Source organism: Notolepis coatsorum (assembly GCF_963971535.1).
Source record: "Notolepis coatsorum genome assembly, chromosome: 19".
In the NCBI taxonomy this organism is placed as follows: Eukaryota; Metazoa; Chordata; class Actinopteri; order Aulopiformes; family Paralepididae; genus Notolepis; species Notolepis coatsorum.
The window spans coordinates 22,790,191-22,814,859 of NC_140183.1; the positions used below are offsets into that span (position 1 = coordinate 22,790,191).

The following is a 24,669-nucleotide window of genomic DNA, read 5'->3' on the forward strand; positions in this document are numbered from 1 at the left end:
TGAGTGAACGGGTGAATGTGAGGCACAAGTTGTAAAGCGTTTTGGATAAAATAACTATATAAATGCGGTCCATTTACCATTTAGTTTGAATTTTTTGTTTAGTTCTAGTTTTAATTTTAATTTGAGTTAACTGAAATGTTTTTTTCGCACCCAGTTTTTGTTTTTAACTTAGTATCTGGCTGCAAGCTAGCCTAGCTTAGCTTAAATGAATGGAAGTGGATACAGACCAGCTAGCCTAGCTGTTGGCCAAAAACACCTCTCCCAGAATTTTAAGCTCTGCTTCCATTCATTCTAACATTTTGAAACGTTTTCTAACACAAACTGAACTAGCAAACCCACTCTGGGAACTAACTGAAACCAAACTGAAATTGAAAACAAAAACAGAAAACAAATGAAAAAGACAAAACTCGACTACGTGGTGTGTGTGTGTCAGGTACCTCTGCGGTGGTGAGGAAGATCTCGTCAGTGACGTGTCGGAGGCCGCAAGCTGAGACCCCCAGACCAACGCCTGGGAAGACGTAGGCGTTGTTTCCCTGACCAGGATAGAACTTTCTCCCGTCGGACAGGGTCACAGGGTCAAACGGGCTGCCGCTGGCAAAGATGCCCCGCCCCTACAGATGGGATAAAAAAATATATATATATTGGTATATTTACCAATACCAAGGCCACCAAATACTGTGTTGTATTATGGCTTGTGTCCACAATACCAGGGACACCAAATACTGTGTTGTATTAACTCATTCCCCGCCAACGACGAGTATACTCGTTATTGGCCGTCAATCGAATAACGGCCACAACGAGTATACTTGTTATTGGATCGTTATTTCTTTTATTCGCTATTTCCATTCATAAATCATCCAGGAAGGCTGTGGTACTGTGTGGCAATGTGTCTGAGATTGCAAAGGTCCAATACCGCCGCCTGGTGGTATGCGGCCGATGTCGCACTTCCTTTGTTACTCTGTGTATGACTCTGTGTATCATTGGAAGTCATCCGGGCGGAGTTTTCTAGTAACGTGGATCAAGATCTTCACCCGATCGCATTGAATCGCTTTCGGGACGCCCGATTCATTATGCTGTGGGGGGTTATGGCGTGGGCCAAATGGACATACGATCTAGCAGATGGCAATCAAATAATTGCAATATTCTTTTTGGAATCTCATCGGCCACAGGTAATGAGATTGTAGGTAATGATACTACAGGATGAGGCTAATCTGTGGCGTCCAATGAGTTAAGTGTTCAGGTTTGTGGGAGATAATCCCAAAAAATAAGAGAAATAAAAAAGTGAATCCAGAAGTCAGATGATTGACAGGGGCTGGCGTGAGCTGGGTAGTGTATTTTTTCAAAATTTGAAAGCTCATCGAACACTTTGACTGCTGTTTTGACAGAGTTAGGGTTTACACTTTACAGCCCTCGTTTTCAAGGAAAATATATAGATTCCGTGATAAACGGCATTTACTGGAATATTCTAGCATACACAAAAAAAATTCGGCCTATTTATGAATAGTTTTCAAATAAACGCTAGATTATCGATAGTATATGTGTACTTATGCACGCTATAGAGGCGGGCTGAAAAATATATTCTCTCATTTCCTCATCAGCGATCACCCCGCACACACACACGCATAGGGCAAAAGCTTATATCTCTGTGAAAACAGGTCTGATTATCCTAAGACTGGTAAAATAAATTCCTTACCTGAGATCAGATGTTATCCAAAAAGATTATTCCAATTCCTGATCGCCATTCCAAATATCGATCACGCTTATTGATTACAGTGTTGGTACTGTAAATACATAATCCATGCTGTTCTGATGGCCGGCGATCACTTGGTCTCTTCAGTTGGCTTGCAGTTGGCGTGCAGTTACACAGGGAGAGACGATAGGGGGCGGTATCTTCCCAATTGAGCTCAGAGAGACTCTGCAGCACTAACCCGAGGCTCGATTGATGAAATATGAATTCAAATAGCCCAAAAAAAAAAATATATATATATATATATATAGCGTCTGGGGCACTCAAAGGTCGGCATGAACTAACGACAAAAAGCGCCCGTGGCACTCAATGTGTTAAGAGGTTAACCCTGTGAGGCCCAAATAAAAAATACATTAGCAACTTCAGAGGCCAGAGGGTGGGACCTATAAACACATGTACTATTCAATACCATAGTCCCCTCCATACTCATAGCCAAGCTCAGGGACCTGGGCTTGGGCTATGACCTCTGCCAGTGGTTCTTGGACTTCCTGACTGGCAGACCCCAGGTGGTGAGAGCAGGCAACTGCACCTCCTCATCCATCACCCTCAACATAGGGGCCCCCCAGGGCTGTGTTCTGAGTCCCCTCCTCTACTCCCTGTACACACACGACTGTGTGGCTCAGCGGAGTAGCAATACAATCGTCAAATTTGCTGACGACACAGTGGTGGTGGGCCTGATCTCTGCCAACGACGAGAGGGCCTACCTGGAAGAGGTCAAGGTCCTGGCGGGATGGTGCCAGGAAAACAGCCTCTCCCTGAACGTCAGCAAAACAAAGGAGATGATTGTGGACTTCAGGAGGTCGGGGGTCAAGGACTACAGCCCCCTCAGCATCGACGGGGCACCGGTTGAGAGAGTCAACAGCTTCAAGTACCTCGGAGCCTACATATCCGAGGACTTGACATGGACCACACACATTAACAGTGTGGTGAAGAAGGCACGACAACGCCTCTACTTCCTCAGGCGCCTAAGGAAGTTCCAAGTCAGCCAGAAGATCCTTAAGAACTTCTACTCATGTACAATAGAGAGCATCTTGACCGGCAACATCACCTCCTGGTTTGGGAATAGCACTGCAAAAGACCAAAGCAGACTACAAAGAGTGACACGTTCAGCCGAACGCACAATTGGAGGGGGGCTCCCCACCCTCCAGAACATTTACTACAAGCGTTGCAAGGGGAAGGCTAAGAGAATTATTAAGGACTCGAGCCACCCGAACAACTGCCTCTTTGAACTGCTGCCGTCAGGCAAGCGATACAGGAGTCTCAAGGCGAGCACAGAAAGACTCAGAAGTAGCTTCTATCCCCAGGCCATCAGGCTGCTAAACGAACAATGAATGAACACTACACAACAACAACCACCAAACACACATAGCACACACATCCACACGCACACACTCACTTTAAACAAACACACTGTAGCACCCACTACACACACTTTATAGCACACACCCACTTTAAACAAACACACTGTAGCACCCACTCCCCACACTTTATATTTATGGATGAAGGATTGCACTACAACTCGTACACCTTACTGTAAATTGTACCTAAAATTGTACCTCATCCCATTTCTGCTTTGCACTAGATAGTACTGTACATTAGTACACTGCATAGTATTGTGTATTGTATATTATATGGTAACTCAGAACATTGTACATATGTCTATACCGAACACTGTGACCTCATTTTCTTCTTCTAAATTCATGCTATATTATGTTATTATGTTATTTGATACTATCTTGTCTAGCACAGTCTCTGGAGCGTAACAGTAAGAAGCATTTTGTATGAAAGTATTCTGTACTTCTGTATGACAACTATTAAAGAACTTGAACTTGAACTTGAGCATTGTGAGGCTGAACAACAGGACCCATTGACTATGTACATGTGCTTAAACATTTTTAAATAAAGATTTACAGATTTTCTTTTTAAATGGCTAAAAGTGATTTTGTAATTTTGCAACCGTGGGTCTCACAGGGTACTTTTAACCCTGTGAGGCCCAAATAAAAAAGACATTAGCAACTTCAGAGGCCAGAGGGTGGGACCTATAAACACATGAAGGGTGCTGTGACTGAAAAAAAGGTTGAGAAACGGTGGTATATGGTGTGGCTCTTTGTGGTACCACAGTCATTTTTGTGGCTCTTAGTTTCTGACTGGTTGGCCACCCCTGATCTATAAAGTTTCAAGTTCAAGTTTCAAGTTTCTTTAATAGTTGTCATACAGAAGTACAGAATACTTTTATACAAAATGCTTCTTTCTGTTACGCTCCAGAGACTGTGCTAGACAAAAGATAAGTATGAAATAAAATAGTATAGCATGTAAAAATAGAAGTAAAAATAGAAGTCACGTACATAGACACAGTGTTCAGTATATACATGTACAATGTTCGATGCAGAATAGAAGTAACTGAGTTACCATACAATATACAATATACTATGCAATATACTAATATACAATACTATATAGTGCAAAGCAGAAATGGGATGAGGTACAATTTAGGTACAATTTACAGTAAGGTGTACTGAGATATGGGTTGTAGTGCAAATCCTTTACCAATAAATATAAAGTGTGTTTAGGTGTTCTAAAGTGTGGAGAGTGGGTGCTGCAGTGTGTTGTTTGTTTAAAGTGAGTGTGCGTGTGGATGTGTGTGTTGTGAGTGCATTTGATGGTTGTTGCATAGTGTTATTGTTCATTGAGCAACCTGATGGCCTGGGGATAGAAGCTTCTTCTGAGTCTTTCTGTGCTTGCCATGAGACTCCGGTATCGCTTGCCTGACCGCAGCAGTTCAAAGAGGCAGTTGTTTGGGTGGCTGGAGTCCTTGATAATTCTCTTAGCCTTACCCCTGCACCGCTTGTTGTAAATGTTCTGGAGAGTGGGAAGCCCCCCTCCAATTGTGCGTTCGGCTGAACGTGCCACTCTCTGTAGTCTGCTACGGTCTTGTGCGGTGCTATTCCCAAACCAGGAGGTGATATTGCCAGTCAGGATGCTCTCTATTGTACATGAGTAGAAGTTCTTAAGGATCTTCTGACTGACTTGGAACTTCCTTAGGCGCCTGCGGAAGTAGAGGCGTTGTCGTGCCTTCTTCACAACACTGTCAATGTGTGTGGTCCATGTCAAGTCCTCGGATATGTGGGCTCCGAGGTACTTAAAACTGTTCACTCTCTCAACTGGTGCCCCGTCGATGCTGAGGGGGCTGTAGTCCCTGACCCCCGACCTCCTAAAGTCCACAATCATCTCCTTTGTTTTGCTGACGTTCAGGGAGAGGCTGTTCTCCTGGCACCATCCCGCCAGGACCTTGACCTCTTCCAGGTAGGCCCTCTCGTCGTTTGCAGAGATCAGGCCCACCACTACTGTGTCGTCAGCAAATTTGATGATTGTGTTGTTGTTCTGCTGAGCCACACAGTCATGTGTGTACAGGGAGTAGAGGAGGGGACTCAGAACACAGCCCTGGGGGGCCCCTATGTTGAGGGTGATGGATGAGGAGGTGCAGTTGCCTGCTCTCACCACCTGGGGTCTGCCCATCAGGAAGTCCAAGACCCACTGGCAGAGGTCATAGTTCAAGCCCAGGTCCCTGAGCTTGGCTAAGAGTTTGGAGGGGACTATGGTATCTTGTCCAGGTGTGATGCTGCTGTGTGCAGCACATGAGCTATGGCGTCCTCCGTGGACCTGTTGGGGCGGTATGCCAATTGCAGGGGGTCCAGGTTGATGGGGAGGGAGGAGCAGATGTAGCCCTTTACTAGCTTCTCAAAGCACGTCATGGCTATGGAGGTGAGAGCTACAGGGCGGTAGTCTTTGAGGCAAGCCGGCTTGGATTTTTTAGGTACAGGGATGATAGTGGACTTCTTCAGGCAGGTGGGGATGACAGCCTGTTCTAAGGACAGGTTAAATACGCCAGTGAATACCGGGGCCAGTTGGTCGGCACAGACTTTTAGGACGCGGCCGGGGATGCCGTCCGGTCCTGCTGCCTTCCTGATATTCACTTTTTTAAAGGTCCACCTCACCCCATGCTCTGTTACCCTGAACACTGAGTCTCCATCAGCAGACCCCCCCCCCCCCCCCCATTGCCATGGCTTGTAGGCTGGTGTTGTTATTCCCAGCCTCAAACCTCGCATAGAAGGTATTGAGATCATTTGCTAAGGAGATGTCACTGTTCAGTTTGAGGGAGGTGCCTTTGTAATCTGTCATCGTTTTGAGGCCCTGCCACATAGCTCTGGAGTCAGCCTGTTCAAACTGAAGTTCAATTTTATTCCTGTAGCGCCGTTTTGCTTCTATTACTGTCCTCCTTACGTTGTATCTCGCCACCTTGTGGTCATTCATGTTGCCTGCCACGAGCCCGGCGTTGTATGCTGTGGTGCGCGCTTTCAGAGCTTCACGGACGGATTTGTCTACCCAGGGCTTTTGTTTTGGGTAAACTCTAATTGTGGTAGTGGGGATTGTTTCTTCCACCAAAGTACGAACAAAGTCCAGCACTGTCTCCGTGTATTCATTAATGTTATCTGTGTTATCACGGAACACGCTCCAGTCTGTGCATTCAAGCGCAGCCTGTAGCGTCTCCTCTGACTCCACAGACCATTTCTGCACCTCTCGCGAGACTACCGGGGCGCGCTTGAGACTTTGTTTATATTTTGGGGAAAGCAAGATGGCCGCATGATCAGACTTGCCGAAGCCACTAGCAGAATGAGCCTTGTATCTACACTTGAATTGCGAGTAACAGTGGTCTAAAATGTTACCGCCTCTGGTGTTACAAGTCACATGCTGATAGAAGTCCGGCAATACTTTCCTCAGATTGGCGCTATTGAAATCGCCCACTACTACAATGGCGGCGTCAACATTAGCATTAAAGTACAGTATACTGTATCAGCATCATGCTAACGACCATCATGGGGAGTATCCCTGTTTTGTTTTGAGCTGTAACCAACAGCTCTATAGCTCACTCTTTTGGTTGGTTGGTCGGTCCACAAAAGTCCTCTAGCGGCCACAGTTGTCACCCTAGGAGGCTGAAAATTGGCATAGAGGTCAAGTGTTTGTGTGAGAATGTGTGTGTGGGTGTGTGAATGCGCGTGTGTGTACTGTATGTGGCCGCAGCTATTGCGGTTTTGTGCTTGTTCATTAATTTGACACTGTCGCAGCTCAATCTGGAAAACGTGAAGTGATTGAAGTTGTCGCACATAAAAGGCTCTGAAGAATGCCGCCGCATACACTCTCTTCTTGTTAGGAACAACTGAACGGTGGACATAAGCCCTGAGGGTGATTATACCATGACCTTTCTCTCCAATACATACCTCTAGCGTAGAACTCAAACTCATTTCACTAACTGAAAAGTTAACTTTTTTCAGCATTTCAAGTGTAAAGAGACTAGTGCCCAGAGACTAGCGACTACTGTCTTACTATCATGCACTTCATGCTAACTAAGGAATTTACTATGCCCTTCATTACTACCTACGATGCTAATATGTCTATACTACTATGCACCCATGACTGTAGCACCCAAGTTCAACACAGTTTGATGAACAATGTGACTTACCCTTAGCTGCCACAGTTGTACCTTGCTGCTGACTTGTTGTACAGAACTTGTAAATTCTACTACAGCTACATGACTAAATATAAATGTGAATATAATCCCAGGTGAGTACAGTACCTCTGTGAGCGTGTAGCATTGCTCAGCGGTGCATTCGGCCTTGCTGGTCGGGTTACTGAGGGCAAAGATGATTGGTCGTTCGTTGAATGAAGCCATGTTCCTGATGATCTGTTCTGTAAAAGCTCCAGCAATGGCCGCCACGCCTGAGAATAAAGACACACAGATCCATATTCAGTTTAAACTTCTGAAGAGTTTCCCCATCTATGACGGTCGCAGAGTGAAAGACAGATTCAATCAACATGTTTTAACTTGTAATTTTCTGATGTTAAATGAAATAGTGGATGTATAGTCCAAGTGGGGGTCCTGAGGGGGGGGGGGGGGGGAAGGGGAAATAAAGAGCGAGGAAGAGCGAGCAAGAGCACATTATTTATTATTTTTATGTCTTTTAATCTACATTCATTTTGACTTAATTACTGGACTGTCATTATTGTTATTATTATTTCTGTCATTGTCCTGTGATTTATCATTGATTATTACTGTTACTGTATTGTTTGTCTAGTTTCATGTTAAAAAAGGGAAAATAAAAAACATTTGTTAAAAAAAAAAAAAAAACATGTTTTAACTGCAGCTTCTTCCTTAGTCACACATGGTAGAAAGCTACTGTACGCTCCAATTATTGTATACTGCTAGGAGATTCTGCCCCGATGCCATAGAACTGCAATTGATAGAACAGCTATCTGCCATGGTGTGTTTGATAATGTTACCATGGAGATCAGTGTTGGTTTGGTGCACAAGGCTCTGAAAGTGCAACGTGTGAGATCTGAATTGTTGGCCTGATGTGTGACCCCCGTTGCACTGGAGAAAAATCACATTCACTGTCAAGATAATCGCACAGTGAATCATGATCTAGGAGTCAGGAAGGTCCAATGAAATAAAACAAATGGGGTCCAGCTGTGCGATTGAACCCCTTTGCCATCATTCTGTCGCTAAATCATTTGAACACTTTCTGTGTGACCACAAGCAACTGTGTTATGTGACCGTCTAACCATATTTCGATTGGGGCTTTCACCTCTTCATTAGACCACATCTGTTCCAGATACATTTTTCACGCCTGCCGCTGCTATATGACCTAGACATAGTGAACCGAACTCTAGACCCACGTTTTCAGGTGGACTATAGTTGGGTTGTTTGGTCAGAAGACTAAGCACCAGAGTTGGGTTGTTTGGTCAGAACCAGAGTTGGGTTGTTTGGTCAGCACCAGAGTTGGGTTGTTTGGTCAGCACCAGAGTTGGGTTGTTTGGTCAGAACCAGAGTTGAGTTGTTTGATCAGAACCAGAGTTGGGTTGTTTGGTCAGCACCAGAGTTGGGTTGTTTGGTCAGCACCAGAGTTGGGTTGTTTGGTCAGAACCAGAGTTGGGTTGTTTGGTCAGAACCAGAGTTGGGTTGTTTGGTCAGTACCAGAGTTGAGTTGTTTGGTCAGCACCAGAGTTGGGTTGTTTGGTCAGCACCAGAGTTGGGTTGTTTGGTCAGCACCAGAGTTGAGTTGTTTGGTCAGTACCAGAGTTGAGTTGTTTGGTCAGCACCAGAGTTGGGTTGTTTGGTCAGCACCAGAGTTGAGTTGTTTGGTCAGCACCAGAGTTGAGTTGTTTGGTCAGCACCAGAGTTGGGTTGTTGTTTCACACCACCCCATACCAGCAGGACTGTCTGACGAAACGGTTCCAGGGTTGGAATGAAACAAACCAAACAGCTCAGATGTGAAAACACCCGCACTGATCCCTGGCATTGATATGATCAAAGACATGATGGGTTTGGGCTTTAAATGAAATAAATAAATAAATGTTTCACCAATGATAGCTGTTGGTTTGAGCTCCTGAATCGCGTCCTCCAGTTTCTTCATCTGTGGATGTTCATGAGCAAACCTCTCCTTCTCGTGGGTCAGGTGGTCTCGACCCTGAGGATCAGAGAGGAGGAGGAGAAGGAGGAGGTAGAGGAGAGGGAGAAGGGGGAAGAGGAGGACGAGAGGGAGGAGGTAGAGGAGGAGAGGGAGAAGGGGGAAGATGAGGAGGAGGAGGAGAGGGAGAAGAGGGTGAAGGTAGAGCAAAGGAGGGGAGGAGGAGGAATGGAAGAGTAACTTTTAGTGCTGAAATAGAGTAACATAGGTCTGAACTTGAGTTGTAGAAAAACGTGTTAATCACGTTTTTCTGTAGTAGTTGCAATATCCAGAAGTAGTATATCCAAAAAAAAATTGTGAGCTGGAAAACCCCCTGGGTCCATAGCCTGACGTCTTATATATAGTACAAATTTCATAACAATCTGTTCAGAAATGAGTGATTAGGAGCAATATTGGTAAAATGGGAGGGGGAAAATGGGAGGTTTTTCAGTTTTCTGTAACTCGAGAACCGCTGAACGGATTTTGTCGGCAATCGACAGGCAACAAATACGGCTTTAATTCGATATATATATTGTAGGAAAAAAATGCACACCGAGTCACTAGAGGTCGGCAAAGTGGCGCGTCGCACCGGTGAGCAAATTAAGAGGTTAAACATTATATTTATCTATTATTAAAGAGATTTGCACTACATTCATACCTCATTTGCATTTGCACCTTACCTCAAAGTTTTGTACCTCATTTTCTGGATTGTACCTCACTGTTTGTTTACTCATTTTTACTCACTGTACTTAGATTGTACCTAGGTTGTACTTTAGATAATACGTATATTGTATATTCCTCTTTACTTACTTTTACTTACTTTCTTACTTACTTTTCTTTACTGTATGAAGCACACTCTCATACAGAACCAAGCATTTCACCGTAAAGTATGTGTATTTTATTGTGATAATTAAACAAACAAACTTGAAAACTTGAGGGGTTGGCTGACCGCTCTCATGTTAACCGCCACCTAACGGCTCCCCATTAGTCCTACCATGAGGAGAATGATCCCCATAGACCTCTCAAGCCCATGTGCCTTTTCCCCACCTATAACAAAAATTATTGGGTTAATCCTTTCACCAAAGGATTTCATGTTTTGTTAATGTTCCAATTGTTAAAAGCCATATTTCTAACACTAAATAACTGGATGTTATGAATTCTAAATCCCCTGCCTTATCAGAGAGAGAAATGTATACTAGAAAGTAGGGATGTCCGATATTATCGGCCGATATCGGCATAAAAATGTGATATCGGAAAATATCGGTATTGGGTTTCAATCTTTTTTTTTTTTTTTTTTTTTTACATTTATTTAACCTTTATTTACCCAGGCACCTTTATTTACCCAGGCAAGCAAGTAAGAACAAATTATTATTTTATTTATTGTCAAAGTATGCATAATGTTGTGTTAATTACACGACAAGAGATATGTAATGTTAATTACCTGAAATTTTTCAGTTTTTTGGGGGGGGGGGGGGGGGGAAACCCTTCATATATCGGTATCGGTTGATATCGGTATCGGAAATTAAGAGTTGGACAATATCGGTATATCGGTATCGGTAAAAAAGCCAATATTGAGCATCCCTACTAGAAAGCCTTGTTCACTGGAACCATAGCCTGCATGAACACAAAGCTAGGAGAGACCTATTATAGTCCATTCATCTTCCTCTGGATGCAGCAAAGATTGAACAGATGGGAGCAGCAGGAAATACACCCATGAGGAAGAAGCAGTGTTGTCTTCTGGGTAGAAAATGGGTGGAGTTTTCTGAATATGCCTCTAGTGGTAGTTGTGAGAACGCTGGCTATGCTGTCCGCTCTGCGTGTAGTCTTTTACCAACACACTTGCAGTTCCGCGTTCGGGTTCCGCGATCTGATTGGCTGCGCGTTTAGTTCAGTTAGCTAGATAAACCATGGCCACACCCTCGCAAAGAAATCCCAGCTCGCTTCCTGAAATAATTCTCAGTCTAGATCCCATTATACCATTCTGAGGGGGCTTTTGAAATGTAAAATAATAGACCTAAAATGCTGATACTAAATTGACTTTGTCCTAAATAATGCATGTTATATATACGGTGCTAGCGAGGTGCGATATACACATTATGTGGTTATTTTAATAACGCGCAGCATTGCAAATGTGAATCCCGCAGGGATGTTTTTAATGAATGAAACCTATCGCTCGTTTGGCTCTGATTCCTTTCATATTCTCAGCTGTGGATGTTTAACGGAGCGCCTGGATTTTGTTTCATTCAAGCATAAATTGAAGTCTTCATGCATGGATTGTGGATATGAATTACGACGAATCTGTATATGTCGATTGTTGAATTGTCACTGTCACTCACACGTTATTGTGATATTGTAACTGGGATTAAAATGTTTGAGGAGATGCGCTGTTTGATTTGATGACGTGGACGTGACTTGAGAAAATTAATGAGCAATTGCAAGTCTTTGACTTTTTGATGAATGAATTTGAGAAAATGCATTTATCTGTTCAAGCACTGTTAGTGTTATCTGATGATGAACAAAAAGGTGATTAAGATGACTGGTGTCACTGGTATAAACCAAAGGTTAATCAATTCAATGCATGTATGGATGATGTCCGAAACAGATTAAAACCTGATTAATAGTGAAACTGTAGCTCCCTCCAAGCCTCTCTTATTTCGGGGGTCGAGCCTTGAAAACTTTGGGAACCATGTATTTATATATAAAGTACATGATACCTAAGCCGAGCGCATACAGTACAGATATCCTCATAAGTATCTATTAATTCGTATCAATTAGATACTCTTTGGGCTTGTTTGTATCTACTTATTCGGAACGAGTTTAACTATAATGTGTATATCGCACCTCGCGAGCGCCGTATATTATTATTTGTGCATTATTTAGGACAAAGTAAATTTAGTATCAGCATTTTATGTCTATTATTTTACATTTCAAAAGCCCCCTCTAGAAAAACGAATCACAAAAACATAATTCAGAATGGTATAATGGGATCTAGACTGTGAGAATTATTTCAGGAAGCGAGCTGGTATTTCTTTGCGAGGGTGTGGCCATGGTTTATCCAGCTAACTGAACTAAACGCGCGGCCAATCAGATCGCGGAACCCGAATGCGGTACTGCAAGTGTGTTGGTAAAAGACTACACGCGTCCCCTCTAGCTTTAATGTACTTAGTGTGACGGTGTGACCGTGGGCAGAGATAGGGTTACCTTAACGATAAGACCCTTGGAGTCAACCATCCAGATCTTTCTCAAACACTCCTCCTTAGGAAGTCCCTCCTTCTCCATCGCCATGGTGATGAGGTCAGCTATTCCCATTGCAGCCTGGGTAAAAGATAAAAGTGAGGAAGAGAGTGACGAGCAAGGCTAATAAATGTAGGTTGAGTCACCAGTCAGCCGTCCAATGGTAGACAGGGTATGGAACATGCTCAGATCGCGCTGTATTCGGGGACCAAATAGATGGAAATGCGGCCAAATTGTAACTGCTCATTTGTCACACCCCAATGTCTGAAATGACGAGTGACATCTTTGGTGACATCGCCTCGATTTTACTATCCTTGGTGACAAGCAGGAGGGGGAGAGCAGCTGTCACTCCAATATGCCCCCAATATGAAGAACGTCACTCATTCTTAAACTGATAGCGCATTCTCGTACACCTGAATTTGCATACAGAAACGCCCCGCCAGCTCCTTATAAGACCATCCAACACAGGGCTGTGTGCAAACGGATTCAACAGGTAATGTAGCGAGAAAGCAATTTGCAATTAGATTCACATTCATACTACTAATTAGCCATGCATCTCCAGTGTCTCCTTGCTCGAGCTGCACACCCACAGATCTGTTCTGTAAGATGTAGGAGTCATGTACACCTCCTGGGAAGCGGGAGACCAGGTTGAACAGGTGGTTCTGGTCGTTGCAAATTATTTGAACGTTGATGGAGTGGTATTGCTTTCTGTTGAGATATGGAAACGCATCTGGGGAGGGTGCTTTGTCGTCCGTCAGGGCACACAATTTTCACAGCCTTCAGCATGCATGTTTTCACAAACTCACCCTCACAGTATGGCTTTATGGCTGATGCTATTTCGCTATTTCGCTAGCAATAAGATACAGTAGCTAGCTTTCACTGCTGCATCACTTAAAACGCTGTGGGTAAAAACGGTTGTTATTGACAGCAAAAGATTGGACGCATCAAAGGTGGATTGATGCTATCTGCTATTTAGTTCTAGTTGTCAGTGTTGTATTACAATCGCTACTCTTAACTCTTTACTTGTTTTAAAAACAGTCTATCTATGCTCTTACGGATACAGTGGACTGATATAGCAGTTACTTTTATAGAAATGCAATTTATGCCTTCCACACAAGATGGACCTCCCTGCCTTAGGCTATTAAAGATATTCCCTCCTGGCTTCCTATTAGAGATGATTAGTGCCAATGTCAGTTTTATGGCCATGTCTTGTTAACTGCGGACATGGCGGTCCTGCCTTGCCATTAGGAAAGGGAGCTGGATACATTAGCCTGCAATTATTCCTGCTGTTATTAAGGGTAATCATTCAGTCTGCTGCGCTCCGGCACGCTGTAAAACAAGAGACACTTTAAACAGGTTCCCCTTTACCGACAGGAGACCAATAGCGCTGGAAGAAGTAGCTTTGTCTCCAGAATAGAAAGGTCTGCTTGTCTCACAGTGCAAACTTCCCCATTAGGGAGACACTGCGGATAGGAGTCCTTAACTGTCAGTATCGTCTCATATAGAGGACTGATCCATTGCTTTTAGAGATGTCCGATATTGGCATTAAAATGCAATATCGGAAATTATCGGTATCGGTTTAAAAAATATATAAAAATCTTTTTTTAACATTTTTATTTAACATTTATTTACCCAGGCAAGCAAGTAAGAACAAATTCTTATATACAAAAGGAGGGGGGGGAGGCTGCACCAAAAACAAGGTTATGTACATGCATACAAGTAAATATAATAAAAAATTACAGTAGCAATAGTATACAAGGACAATTACAATAAATAAGGGAGAGAGAAGGAAAGAGAGAGAGGGAAAAAGAGAAAGGGAGAGTGAGAACCAGAGGGAGAGAGAGAAGAAAAGGGGAGATGCACAGATAATGTTTACATTTAGAATGCCTTGTTGAATGCATCCAGTGAAATTAACACATCAATGCATACTTGTATTGTCAAAAGTATGCATAATGTTGTGTTAATTCCATGACAAGAGATATGTAATGTTAGTTACCTGAAATAATTGTAAAAAAAAATTGGGGGGAAACCCTGCATCGGTATTGGAATCGGTTGATATCGGTATCGGAAATTAAGAGTTGGACAATATCGGTATATCGGATATTGGTAAAAAAGCCAATATCTAACATTCCTAATTTATTTTACTTAATACTTACACTCTAACATGATTCAATGTGTGACAAATCCAGGAATTCAATGGAAATGTGTGTATGTGTGATTTTGGGGGAGGGGGGGGGGGCTATATCCAATACCAGTATTTGCATCATCACCAATTCTGATACAATTGACATAACATGTAAAATAGATATTTTTCATGAGATGAGACCACTGATCTAGACAGTGCATGAGATGAGATGAGACCCCTGATCTAGACAGTGCATGAGATGAGATGAGACCCCTGATCTAGACAGTGCATGAGATGAGATGAGACCCCTGATCTAGACAGTGCATGAGATGAGATGAGACCCCTGATCTAGACAGTGCATGAGATGAGATGAGATGAGACCCCTGATCTAGACAGTGCATGAGATGAGACCCCTGATCTAGACAGTGCATGAGATGAGATGAGACCCCTGATCTAGACAGTGCATGAGATGAGATGAGACCCCTGATCTAGACAGTGCATGAGATGAGATGAGACCCCTGATCTAGACAGTGCATGAGATGAGACCCCTGATCTAGACAGTGCATGAGATGAGATCCCTGATCTAGACAGTGCATGCGATGAGATGAGACCCCTGATCTAGACAGTGCATGAGATGAGATGAGACCCCTGATCTAGACAGTGCATGCGATAAGATGAGACCCCTGATCTAGACAGTGCATGAGATGAGATGAGACCCCTGATCTAGACAGTGCATGAGATGAGATGAGACCCCTGATCTAGACAGTGCATGAGATGAGATGAGACCCCTGATCTAGACAGTGCATGAGATGAGATGAGACCCCTGATCTAGACAGTGCATGAGATGGTAATGCCCCATTGAAAGGGCCCGTCGATCCAACACTGTGACTCAGAACGTGATTATGGGCCCTGGTCAGTGACCCTTGACCCCTCATTATTTGATCTACAGTGATACATACCTCCCCTGCACCCTGGAACACAACGGTGTGGTCAGACATGTTGCTCTTGGTGATGCGGAGGGCAGCTAGGAGCCCGGCCACAGCCACCGCCGCTGTGCCTGAGGACATCACAACAGCCTGTCAATCATTTATGTCCACATTATTAACACTCTTCACGTGACTTAACATTCCTCAAAGTCTGTCTGTAGTTAGTGCAGCGAATAAAAAAGCACTGAAGGAGGCAAAAGCCAAAGTGACAGAGCTAAGTTGAAATGAGAGATGAATTATGAATGAGATGCAGACGGTGAAGATGGTGCTTCATGGTGTGAGAAACAGAAGCAGCTTTGATTAGTAGGAAGAGAGTTGTCAAAGCAGTTTTCTTATCAGTCCTGAGTGACGTAATGTAATCGTAATGGTGATGTAATCTATCTACTGTGTATAACATCCTTATTCTATTCCCTGGCCTAGATAAGGAAGAATAGGTCATACTATATATTCTGAGCAATACGCTTCATGTAATTCCAACTTCCCCAACTCAGACTGCATGACCTGAACTCTCTGAGTAGTTAATGTATTGAACAAGTCAGTGCTCTAAACTTTTAAAGGGGTACTTCACCCAAAAAAAACAAATGCTGATTTATGTTGCACACAACATCCCAAAACTGTTTAGCATAGATTCATTTATTTTGTCATTGAGAGTAAACAAGTTTCAATGGCCACCAGTGATGTCATCGGGACACTGAATCCTTGTGTTAATTACTCCATGAAATGATGTAGATGAAGAAATAGCAATACCTTGTCTTACAGACTGTTGCCTTATCATTTCATTGAGCTTTAATTAACACAACACAAGGAGTCAATGTCCCTGATGACATCACCGGTGGCCATATTCAAATTAATTTACTTTCTTTTGGATGTGTGTGAGATTATGTGCAAAATAAATCAGCATTTATTTTGGTGAAGTTGTGAAAAAGTCTTACTCACAGAACAATTTGTTTTGTGGCAGTTTTAATACATTTTTAGTACCGGTATTGTCCAAGGTACTGCAAGGAGACAAATAAAGTGATTCTGAAATGTAGGTGAGCTACTCTGTTCCTTTAACGCCAGCTCATCAGTACAGCCACGCTAACAACATCTAATTATCCCCGCTGAGACACTGCTACATTTAATACCAACAACAATTTACTCAGAGACAGAATAACCACTGAGAAAATGTGCTTTCAATTATCCTTGTGAAATCAGAGTATCTAGTTGTCTCTAATTACGGGTCATTCTAAGGGAATGTTGGCTTTTATTTGACACAGAAACACAATTATCCTCCTCCACACACACACACACACACACACACACACACACACACACACACACACACACACACACACACACACACACACACACACACACACACACACACACACACACACACCTACACACACCTACACACACACACACACACACACACCTACACACACCTACACACACACACACACACACACACACCTACACACACCTACACACACACACACACACACACACACACACACACACACACACACACATACATACACACACATACACACACACACAGTGTGACCAATCAACCGTCTCATTGATTGGCAAGCTGACAATATTTTTAGCAATGATATCCACAGGGATTCAGAGGAATACTGTCTTTGGATGGATGGATGGAGGAACATTAGATGAGGTTGGGGGGGGGGTGTCAGACGTGTTCATGCATCATTTTATCACCTTGGGGAATGTATTTGTGGTGGGTCTGACTGATCACTATGGTGGGCCACCACTAATAAACCTGTATGTATGAGAGGCACTGAGGATGGGTGGATGGATGGATGGATGGATGGATGGATGGGTGGATGGGTGGATGGATGGATGGGTGGATGGATGGATGGGTGGATGGATGGGTGGATGGATGGGTGGATGGATGTATGGGTGGATGGGTGGGTGGATGGATGGATGGATGGATAGATGGATGGATGGGTGGATGGAGGGATGGATGGATGGATGGGTGGATGGGTGGGTGGATGGGTGGGTGGGTGGGTGGGTGGGTGGGTGGGTGGGTGGGTGGGTGGGTGGGTGGGTGGATGGATGGGTGGATGGATGGATGGGTGGATGGATGGATGTATGGGTGGATGGATGGGTGGATGGATGTACGGGTGGATGGGTGGATGGAGGGATGGATGGGTGGATGGATGGATGTATGGGTGGATGGATGGGTGGATGGATGGGTGGATGGGTGGATGGATGGATGGATGGATGGGTGGATGGATGTATGGGTGGATGGATGGATGGATGGATGGGTGGATGGATGGGTGGATGGATGGATAGATTGATGGATGGGTGGATGGGTGTATGGGTGGATGGATGGGTGGATGGATGGGTGGATGGGTGGATGGATGGGTGGATGGATGGATGGATGGGTGGATGGATGGATGTATGGGTGGATGGAGGGATGGATGGATGGGTGGATGGATGGATGGATGGGTGGATGGATGGGTGGATGGATGGATGTATGGGTGGATGGATGGATGGGTGGATGGATGTACGGGTGGATGGGTGGATGGAGGGATGGATGGATGGATCGATGGATGGGTGGATGGGTGGATGGATGGATGGGTGGATGGATGTATGGGTGGATGGATGGGTGGATGTATGGATGGATGGATGGAGGGATGGGTGGATGGATGGGTGGATGTATGGATGGATGGATTGATGGATATATTGATGGATGGGTGTATGTATGGGTGGATGGATGGGTGGATGGATGGGTGGATGGATGGATGGATGGATGGATGGATGGATGGGTGTATGTATGGATGGAAGGGTGGATGGATGTATGTATGGGTGGATGGATGGGTGGATGGATGGATGGAAGGATGGATGTATGGATGGATGGATGGGTGGATGGATGGGTGGATGGGTGGATGGGTGGATGGATGGGTGGATGGATGGATGGGTGGATGGGTGGATGGATGTATGTATGGGTGGATGGATGGGTGGATGGGTGGGTGGATGGATGGGTGGGTGGGTGGGTGGATGGATGTATGGATGGATGGATGGGTGGATGGGTGTATGTATGGGGGATGGATGGATGGAAGGATGGATGGGTGTGCGTTACCTTGGATGTCATCGTTGAAGGTGCAGTACTCGTTGCGATACTTGCTCAGCAGACGGAAAGCGTTGGTGTTGGCGAAGTCCTCAAACTGAATGAGGCAGTCCATCCCGTACCTGAACACCAGGAGAGCTGTGTTTAATGAGGCTGTGACAGGAGATCCTAACGATGAGGAGCGATCTGTTCATTAACACAGTACATCACACTTTTGCAGAAAGATCTGTTGCAAAGGGACCATGGAAATGAGGCCATGGACCTGTCTGAGCCTTGAGACACACACACACACACACACACACACACACACACACACACTCACACGCGCACACGCGCACACCCACACACACACCCACGTGCGCACACCCAAACGCGCACACCCACGCGCGCACACCCACGCGCGCACACACACACACACACACACACACACACTCACTCACACGCACACACTCACACCGACTGCTTTCAAGGCCCGGTGAGAGGCAGTAAAGACACATGTTGAGAGGTTTGTCCTGAGGGGGGCGCTGTTTCACTGTGGTAGGGAGTAGAATCAACTTGAAGAGAATGGAAATTAACTCACAGGGATAAGGTGATGACTGTTTGTGTCTTGTGTACATATTACACAATGTATTAGGAAATGTACATAAGTAAGTTCAGTGTAATCTGTTATCTTGAGAAGTAATACTTGGGACTGGACTCAAGGGCCCTGAGGCTGGCTGTATAGTATTTCCTTTAGACAAGGCTTTTTGACGAGATGACACCTGTTCTCCAGTTTACAAGCGCACCTCACAATGACTCTCACTGAGGGACGTCAGGAGAAGCGGAACCACTAAATCACTGTATTTCGTGGAAGAGAATACATGGCCCACCCAGACATCCAGTAAAGACAGCGCTAGTCTACTTTACAAGCAGGTCCACAGACCACCTACTGTAGCACCGCCAACCGCCAACCACCACACACACACACACACACACACACACACACACACACACACACACACACACACACACACACACACACACACACACACGCACACACACACACCGCACAGCAGCTTCAACCCACAACAACCTTCAATAAAACATCATACAGAAAACATCATACAGAAATAAGCAGGGTATTATAAGTGGGTGAATGGTGTTTAGCAGGGAGAGGGACAGACCTGCGTTCCCAGGCCCTTTGGACAATTACTCTCCAGCTATTGTAAAACTATGAAAACACAGTCGTATAACCTTTACTGTTTAACCGAGGGCCCGGTGTCAGGCTGACACAATAGGAGGAGAGGGGCGAGGTCGGCTCAAGCCTAATGAAAACCCCAGCGCTCCCCTTTCAGTGGCCCGCTGTGAGGGAGGAAATTGGGTACGGGCCAAGCAAACAGAGAGAGCGGCCCTCGAGTTCAATGCTGGCTGCAACCCCTACGGGCCACGACACCCGGGAACAGGCCTGTCAATCACACAGATGAGAGGGTGAGGTCAGGCGACGTGTTTCAAATCCTTTTCATTGAAATATCGGTTTCTGAAGCCTTGAGGCTGCTTTGTCTCACCCTCTCTCAAAAAAACAGCTCCATTTCTCTCTCTCTCTCCATCTCTCTCCGTCTCTCTCCATATCTCTCACTCTCTCTCCATATCTCTCTCTCCATATCTTGCTCTCTCTCTATCTCTCGCTCTCTCCATCTCTCGCTCCATCTCTCGCTCTCTCCATCTCTCACTCTCTCTCTCTCTCTGTCTCTCTCTCTCTCCATCTCTCGCTCTCTCTCTATCTCTCTCCATCTCTCTCTCGATCTCTTGCTTTCTCCATTTCTGTCTCTCTCTATCTCTCTCTCTCTCTCTCTGTCTCTCTCCATCTCTCTCTGTGTCTCTCTCCCCCTCATCTCTCTCTCTGTCTCTCCATATCTCTCAGTCTGTCTGTGTCTCTCCATATCTCTGTCTCTCAGTCTGTCTGTGTCTCTCCATATCTCTGTCTCTCTGTCTGTCTCTCTGTCTCTCTGTCTCTCTGTCTGTCTGTCTGTCTGTCTGTCTGTCTGTCTGTCTGTCTGTCTGTCTGTCTGTCTGTCTGTCTGTCTGTCTCTCTCTCTCTCTCTCTCTCTCTCTCTCTCTCTCTCTCTCTCTCTCTCTCTCTCTCTCTCTCTCTCTCTCTCTCTCTCTCTCTCTCTCTCTCTCTCTCTCTCTCTCTCTCTCTCATACAGCATATGGTAAAGATCCCTCCTCTGTACTTCTCTCACAGCTTATTGAATATGAATCAGCAAAGCTGTTTCCCAGTCGACCAGCGGCTGCTAAACTGCTTAAGTTTCCGGGGGAAGAAAGACGAGGCGGAGGAGCGGAAGAGGAGGATGAAGAGGAGAGGAAGAGGGTCATAAAGAAGAGAAGGATGAGGCGGAGGAGAGGAAGATGGTCATAAAGAAGAGAAGGGTCATAAAGAAGAGAAGGATGAGGTGGAGGAGAGGAAGAGAAGGATGAGGCGGAGGAGAGGAAGAGGGTCATAAAGAAGAGAAGGATGAGGCGGAGGATAGGAAGAGGGTCATAAAGACAAGGATGGGACAGAGGAGAGGAAGAGATGGATGAGATGGAGGTGAGGAAGAGAAGGATGAGGTGGAAGTGAGGAAGAGAAGGATGAGGTGGAGATGAGGAAGAGAAGGATGAGGTGGAGATGAGGAAGAGAAGGATGAGATGGAGGTGAGGAAGAGAAGGATGAGGTGGAGATGAGGAAGAGAAGGCTGAGGTGGAGGAGAGGAAGAGGGTCATAAAGAAGAGGGGGATGAAGAGGAGAATCAGGTTCAGTGATGTTAAAACGTCACGTCCCGATTGGAGGAGAACCATCGCTGCCTCAGCACATATCATATCAGCAGAACACATTGACTGACTGAATTACTGACTGGTTGGCTGGCTGGCTGGTTGGGTGACTGACTGACTGACTGGCTGGGTGACGGACTGACTGGTTGGTTGGCTGGCTGGCTGGCTGACCAGGACCAGTGTGTATAGAAATGTGTTTTCTATCAGAGCAGCACTGAGGCAAAGCTCTATGGAGGAAGAATAATGAAGCCAAGAGGAGAACCATAAAGTTTTCATTGTGTCGGGTCTTATAGGTTTTCTAGGGAAACAGGCGACAGCACAGCCTGCCGTTGGGCCACGTAGCGCCCTCTTGTGTGGCTAGGCTTCACCGCTAGGGAGGTCACACCAGTTCAGGCTGAACTAAGGCCTTGTATGGTTAACACTTAAGCTTTGAAAACGATTTGAGAACAGTTTCCGTTCCATCAAACTCACAGTTGCAGGGGTGCGATAACGTTTTACTTCAAACCACCTAGGACCACCTAGAAATATTTTGGAAACAACGTAAACCTTTTAGTTGCAGGCATGTGCAGGGAACAGCTCTACGTCATGTAGGCTCTCACGTACAGACATACATCTGATGGGTTTAGTTTATTTAGTTCTACTGCTTCGTGCCAGGAAGTGTGAAGTTGTGAACTGGGTAAGCTGTGAGGAGAGGCGGTTCCTGTCTCACTGACAACGTTGTTGTGGCTGCATTGTTGGTGGCAACACTGTGACACAGGGGAACCTGTGGGTTCTCGATCCGTGTAAACATGAAGCCACGGTCAATCAAAGGTTTTGAATACAGAAAGACTCAGAAGAAGCTTCTATCCCCAGGCCATCAGGCTGCTAAACGAACAATGAATGAACACTACACAACAACAACCACCAAACGCACATAGCACACACATCCACACGCACACACTCACTTTAAACAAACACACTGTAGCACCCACTCCACACACTTTATAGCACACACCCACTTTAAACAAACACACTGTAGCACCCACTCCCCACACTTTATATTTATTGATGAAGGATTGCACTACAACTCGTACACCTTACTGTAAATTGTACCTAAAATTGTACCTCATCCCATTTCTGCTTTGCACTAGATAGTACTGTACATTAGTACACTGCATAGTATTGTATATTATATGGTAACTCAGAACATTGTACATATGTCTATACCGAACACTGTGACCTCATTTTTCTTCTTCTAAATTACATGCTATATTATGTTATTTGATACTATCTTGTCTAGCACAGTCTCTGGAGCGTAACAGTAAGAAACATTTTGTATGAAAGTATTCTGTACTTCTGTATGACAACTATTAAAGAACTTGAACACTAATATGAATCACTTACTCAATGAAACCCTTGCATTGCTTTTATTCTGTCTATTTTATGCTCATTGTATGTCTATTTTACTGCTGTGAAGCACTTTAAGCTGCAATTCCTGTATGAACGGTGCTTTACAAATAAAGTTGATTATTATTATTATTGTTATTGTTATTATTATTATTATTATTATTATTATTATTATTTTTATTTTTATTTTTATTATTATTATTATTATTATTATTATTATTATTATTATTATTATTATTATTATTATTATTATTATTATTATTATTATTATTATTATTATTATTATTATTATTATTATTATTATTATTATTATTATTATTATTATTATTATTATTATTATTATTATTATTATTATTATTATTATTACTTAAAGGTGCTATAGATGACATTCAGCTACAAGATGTCTCACTAGAGCACCAGCATGTAATTTATCCAATCCGGTGCATTCCATGTGGGGAAATGGGAAGCACAAAGCCTGCAACATAAATGTTGGACCTGCAATTTTTTTTTATGATACATTTAAATAATCTTTTTGGAGGAAATGCAATACTTTAATTCCGTACCTTTCTAAAAGCACCTTTCTAAAAGCTCTTTCTATGTGCTCTAAGTTTAATAGCACATATATAGATATAGTTATAGTAGTTAACATAGTTATCTATAGCACATCTATAGATGTAGTTATAGTAGTTAACATAGTTTATCTATAGCACATCTATAGATATAGTTATAGTAGTTAACATAGTTATCATTCTATAGCACATCTATAGATATAGTTATAGTAGTTAACATAGTTATCTATAGCACATATATAGATATAGTTATAGTAGTTAACATAGTTATCTATAGCACATCTATAGATATAGTTATAGTAGTTAACATAGTTATCTATAACACATCTATAGATATAGTTATAGTAGTTAACATAGTTATCTATAGCAGTGGTTCTCAAACTGTGGTATATATATATATATATATATATATATATATATATATATATATATATATATATATATATATACCACAGTTTGAGAACTATATAGTTTGAGAACTATATAGTTTGAGAACTATATAAAAATTCAGTCAGGCCACTGAACTTAGAAGCAGGCCAGGCCAGTGTTTCTAGTTGCGGCGGTGCGATAGTTAGATAACCTAAGTGTGGAACAACCAGGAGATCACTGTGACAGAGAGTAATGCAGTCTAAACAATCTTTTATTCAACTTCAGCCCTGATCATAACCATTTTTATTTTTAGATTTTTTGTAATGTCAGATAAAAAAAATGAAATACTCATGCCTAGCCTGTAATAATCCCCCCCAGAAAAATTTACTTTGCATTTGATATATTGAAAATATTTTACTTTTTGTGTGTTTTTTTTAACAATAATTTGTGATGCCATCACACAAACTGGCATTTAAAGGGTTACAATTCGAAAAATGTATTGAATATGTTTTTTTTTTTTTTTTTACAATAATTTGTGATGCCCATCACAAACACTGAATCAAAAGGGTCAAAATTCTAAAATGCCTGCACCAGAATGCAGGAAATGAAGTCTTTGTAACAAAATAATTCCTGGTGGGGGACCCCCACTTAGAAAGTGGCCTGACTGGGGCTATATTTCACACTATATTTCCCAGCCTGAATTATTGCCCCAGTCCGGCCCTGCTTATGTGAGTTGTCAACATGCTGTGTGTGCGTGTGTGTGTTGTGTGTGTGTGTGTGTGCTGTGTGTGTGTGTGTGTGTGTGTTGTGTGTGTGTGTGTGTGTGTGTGTGTGTGTGTGTGTGTGTGTGTGTGCGTGTGTGTGTGAGTGTGAGAGAGAGAGAAT

At 43.7% G+C, this 24,669-nt stretch overlaps 1 protein-coding gene across 1 annotated transcript in view; it reads right to left on the reverse strand.

The window, feature by feature from the left end:
- The window catches only part of me1 (malic enzyme 1, NADP(+)-dependent, cytosolic), a 254,649-nt gene that overhangs the window by 3,689 nt on the left and 226,291 nt on the right, over positions 1 to 24,669 (reverse strand). Inside the window, exons 6-11 of the mRNA XM_084336576.1 lie at positions 18,683 to 18,792; positions 15,568 to 15,665; positions 12,451 to 12,564; positions 9,165 to 9,270; positions 7,380 to 7,522; positions 438 to 611 (exon numbers count right to left, since the gene is read on the reverse strand). Of these exons, the coding sequence (XP_084192702.1) occupies positions 438 to 611; positions 7,380 to 7,522; positions 9,165 to 9,270; positions 12,451 to 12,564; positions 15,568 to 15,665; positions 18,683 to 18,792 (745 nt within the window). The remainder of the gene's footprint in view (positions 1 to 437; positions 612 to 7,379; positions 7,523 to 9,164; positions 9,271 to 12,450; positions 12,565 to 15,567; positions 15,666 to 18,682; positions 18,793 to 24,669) is intronic.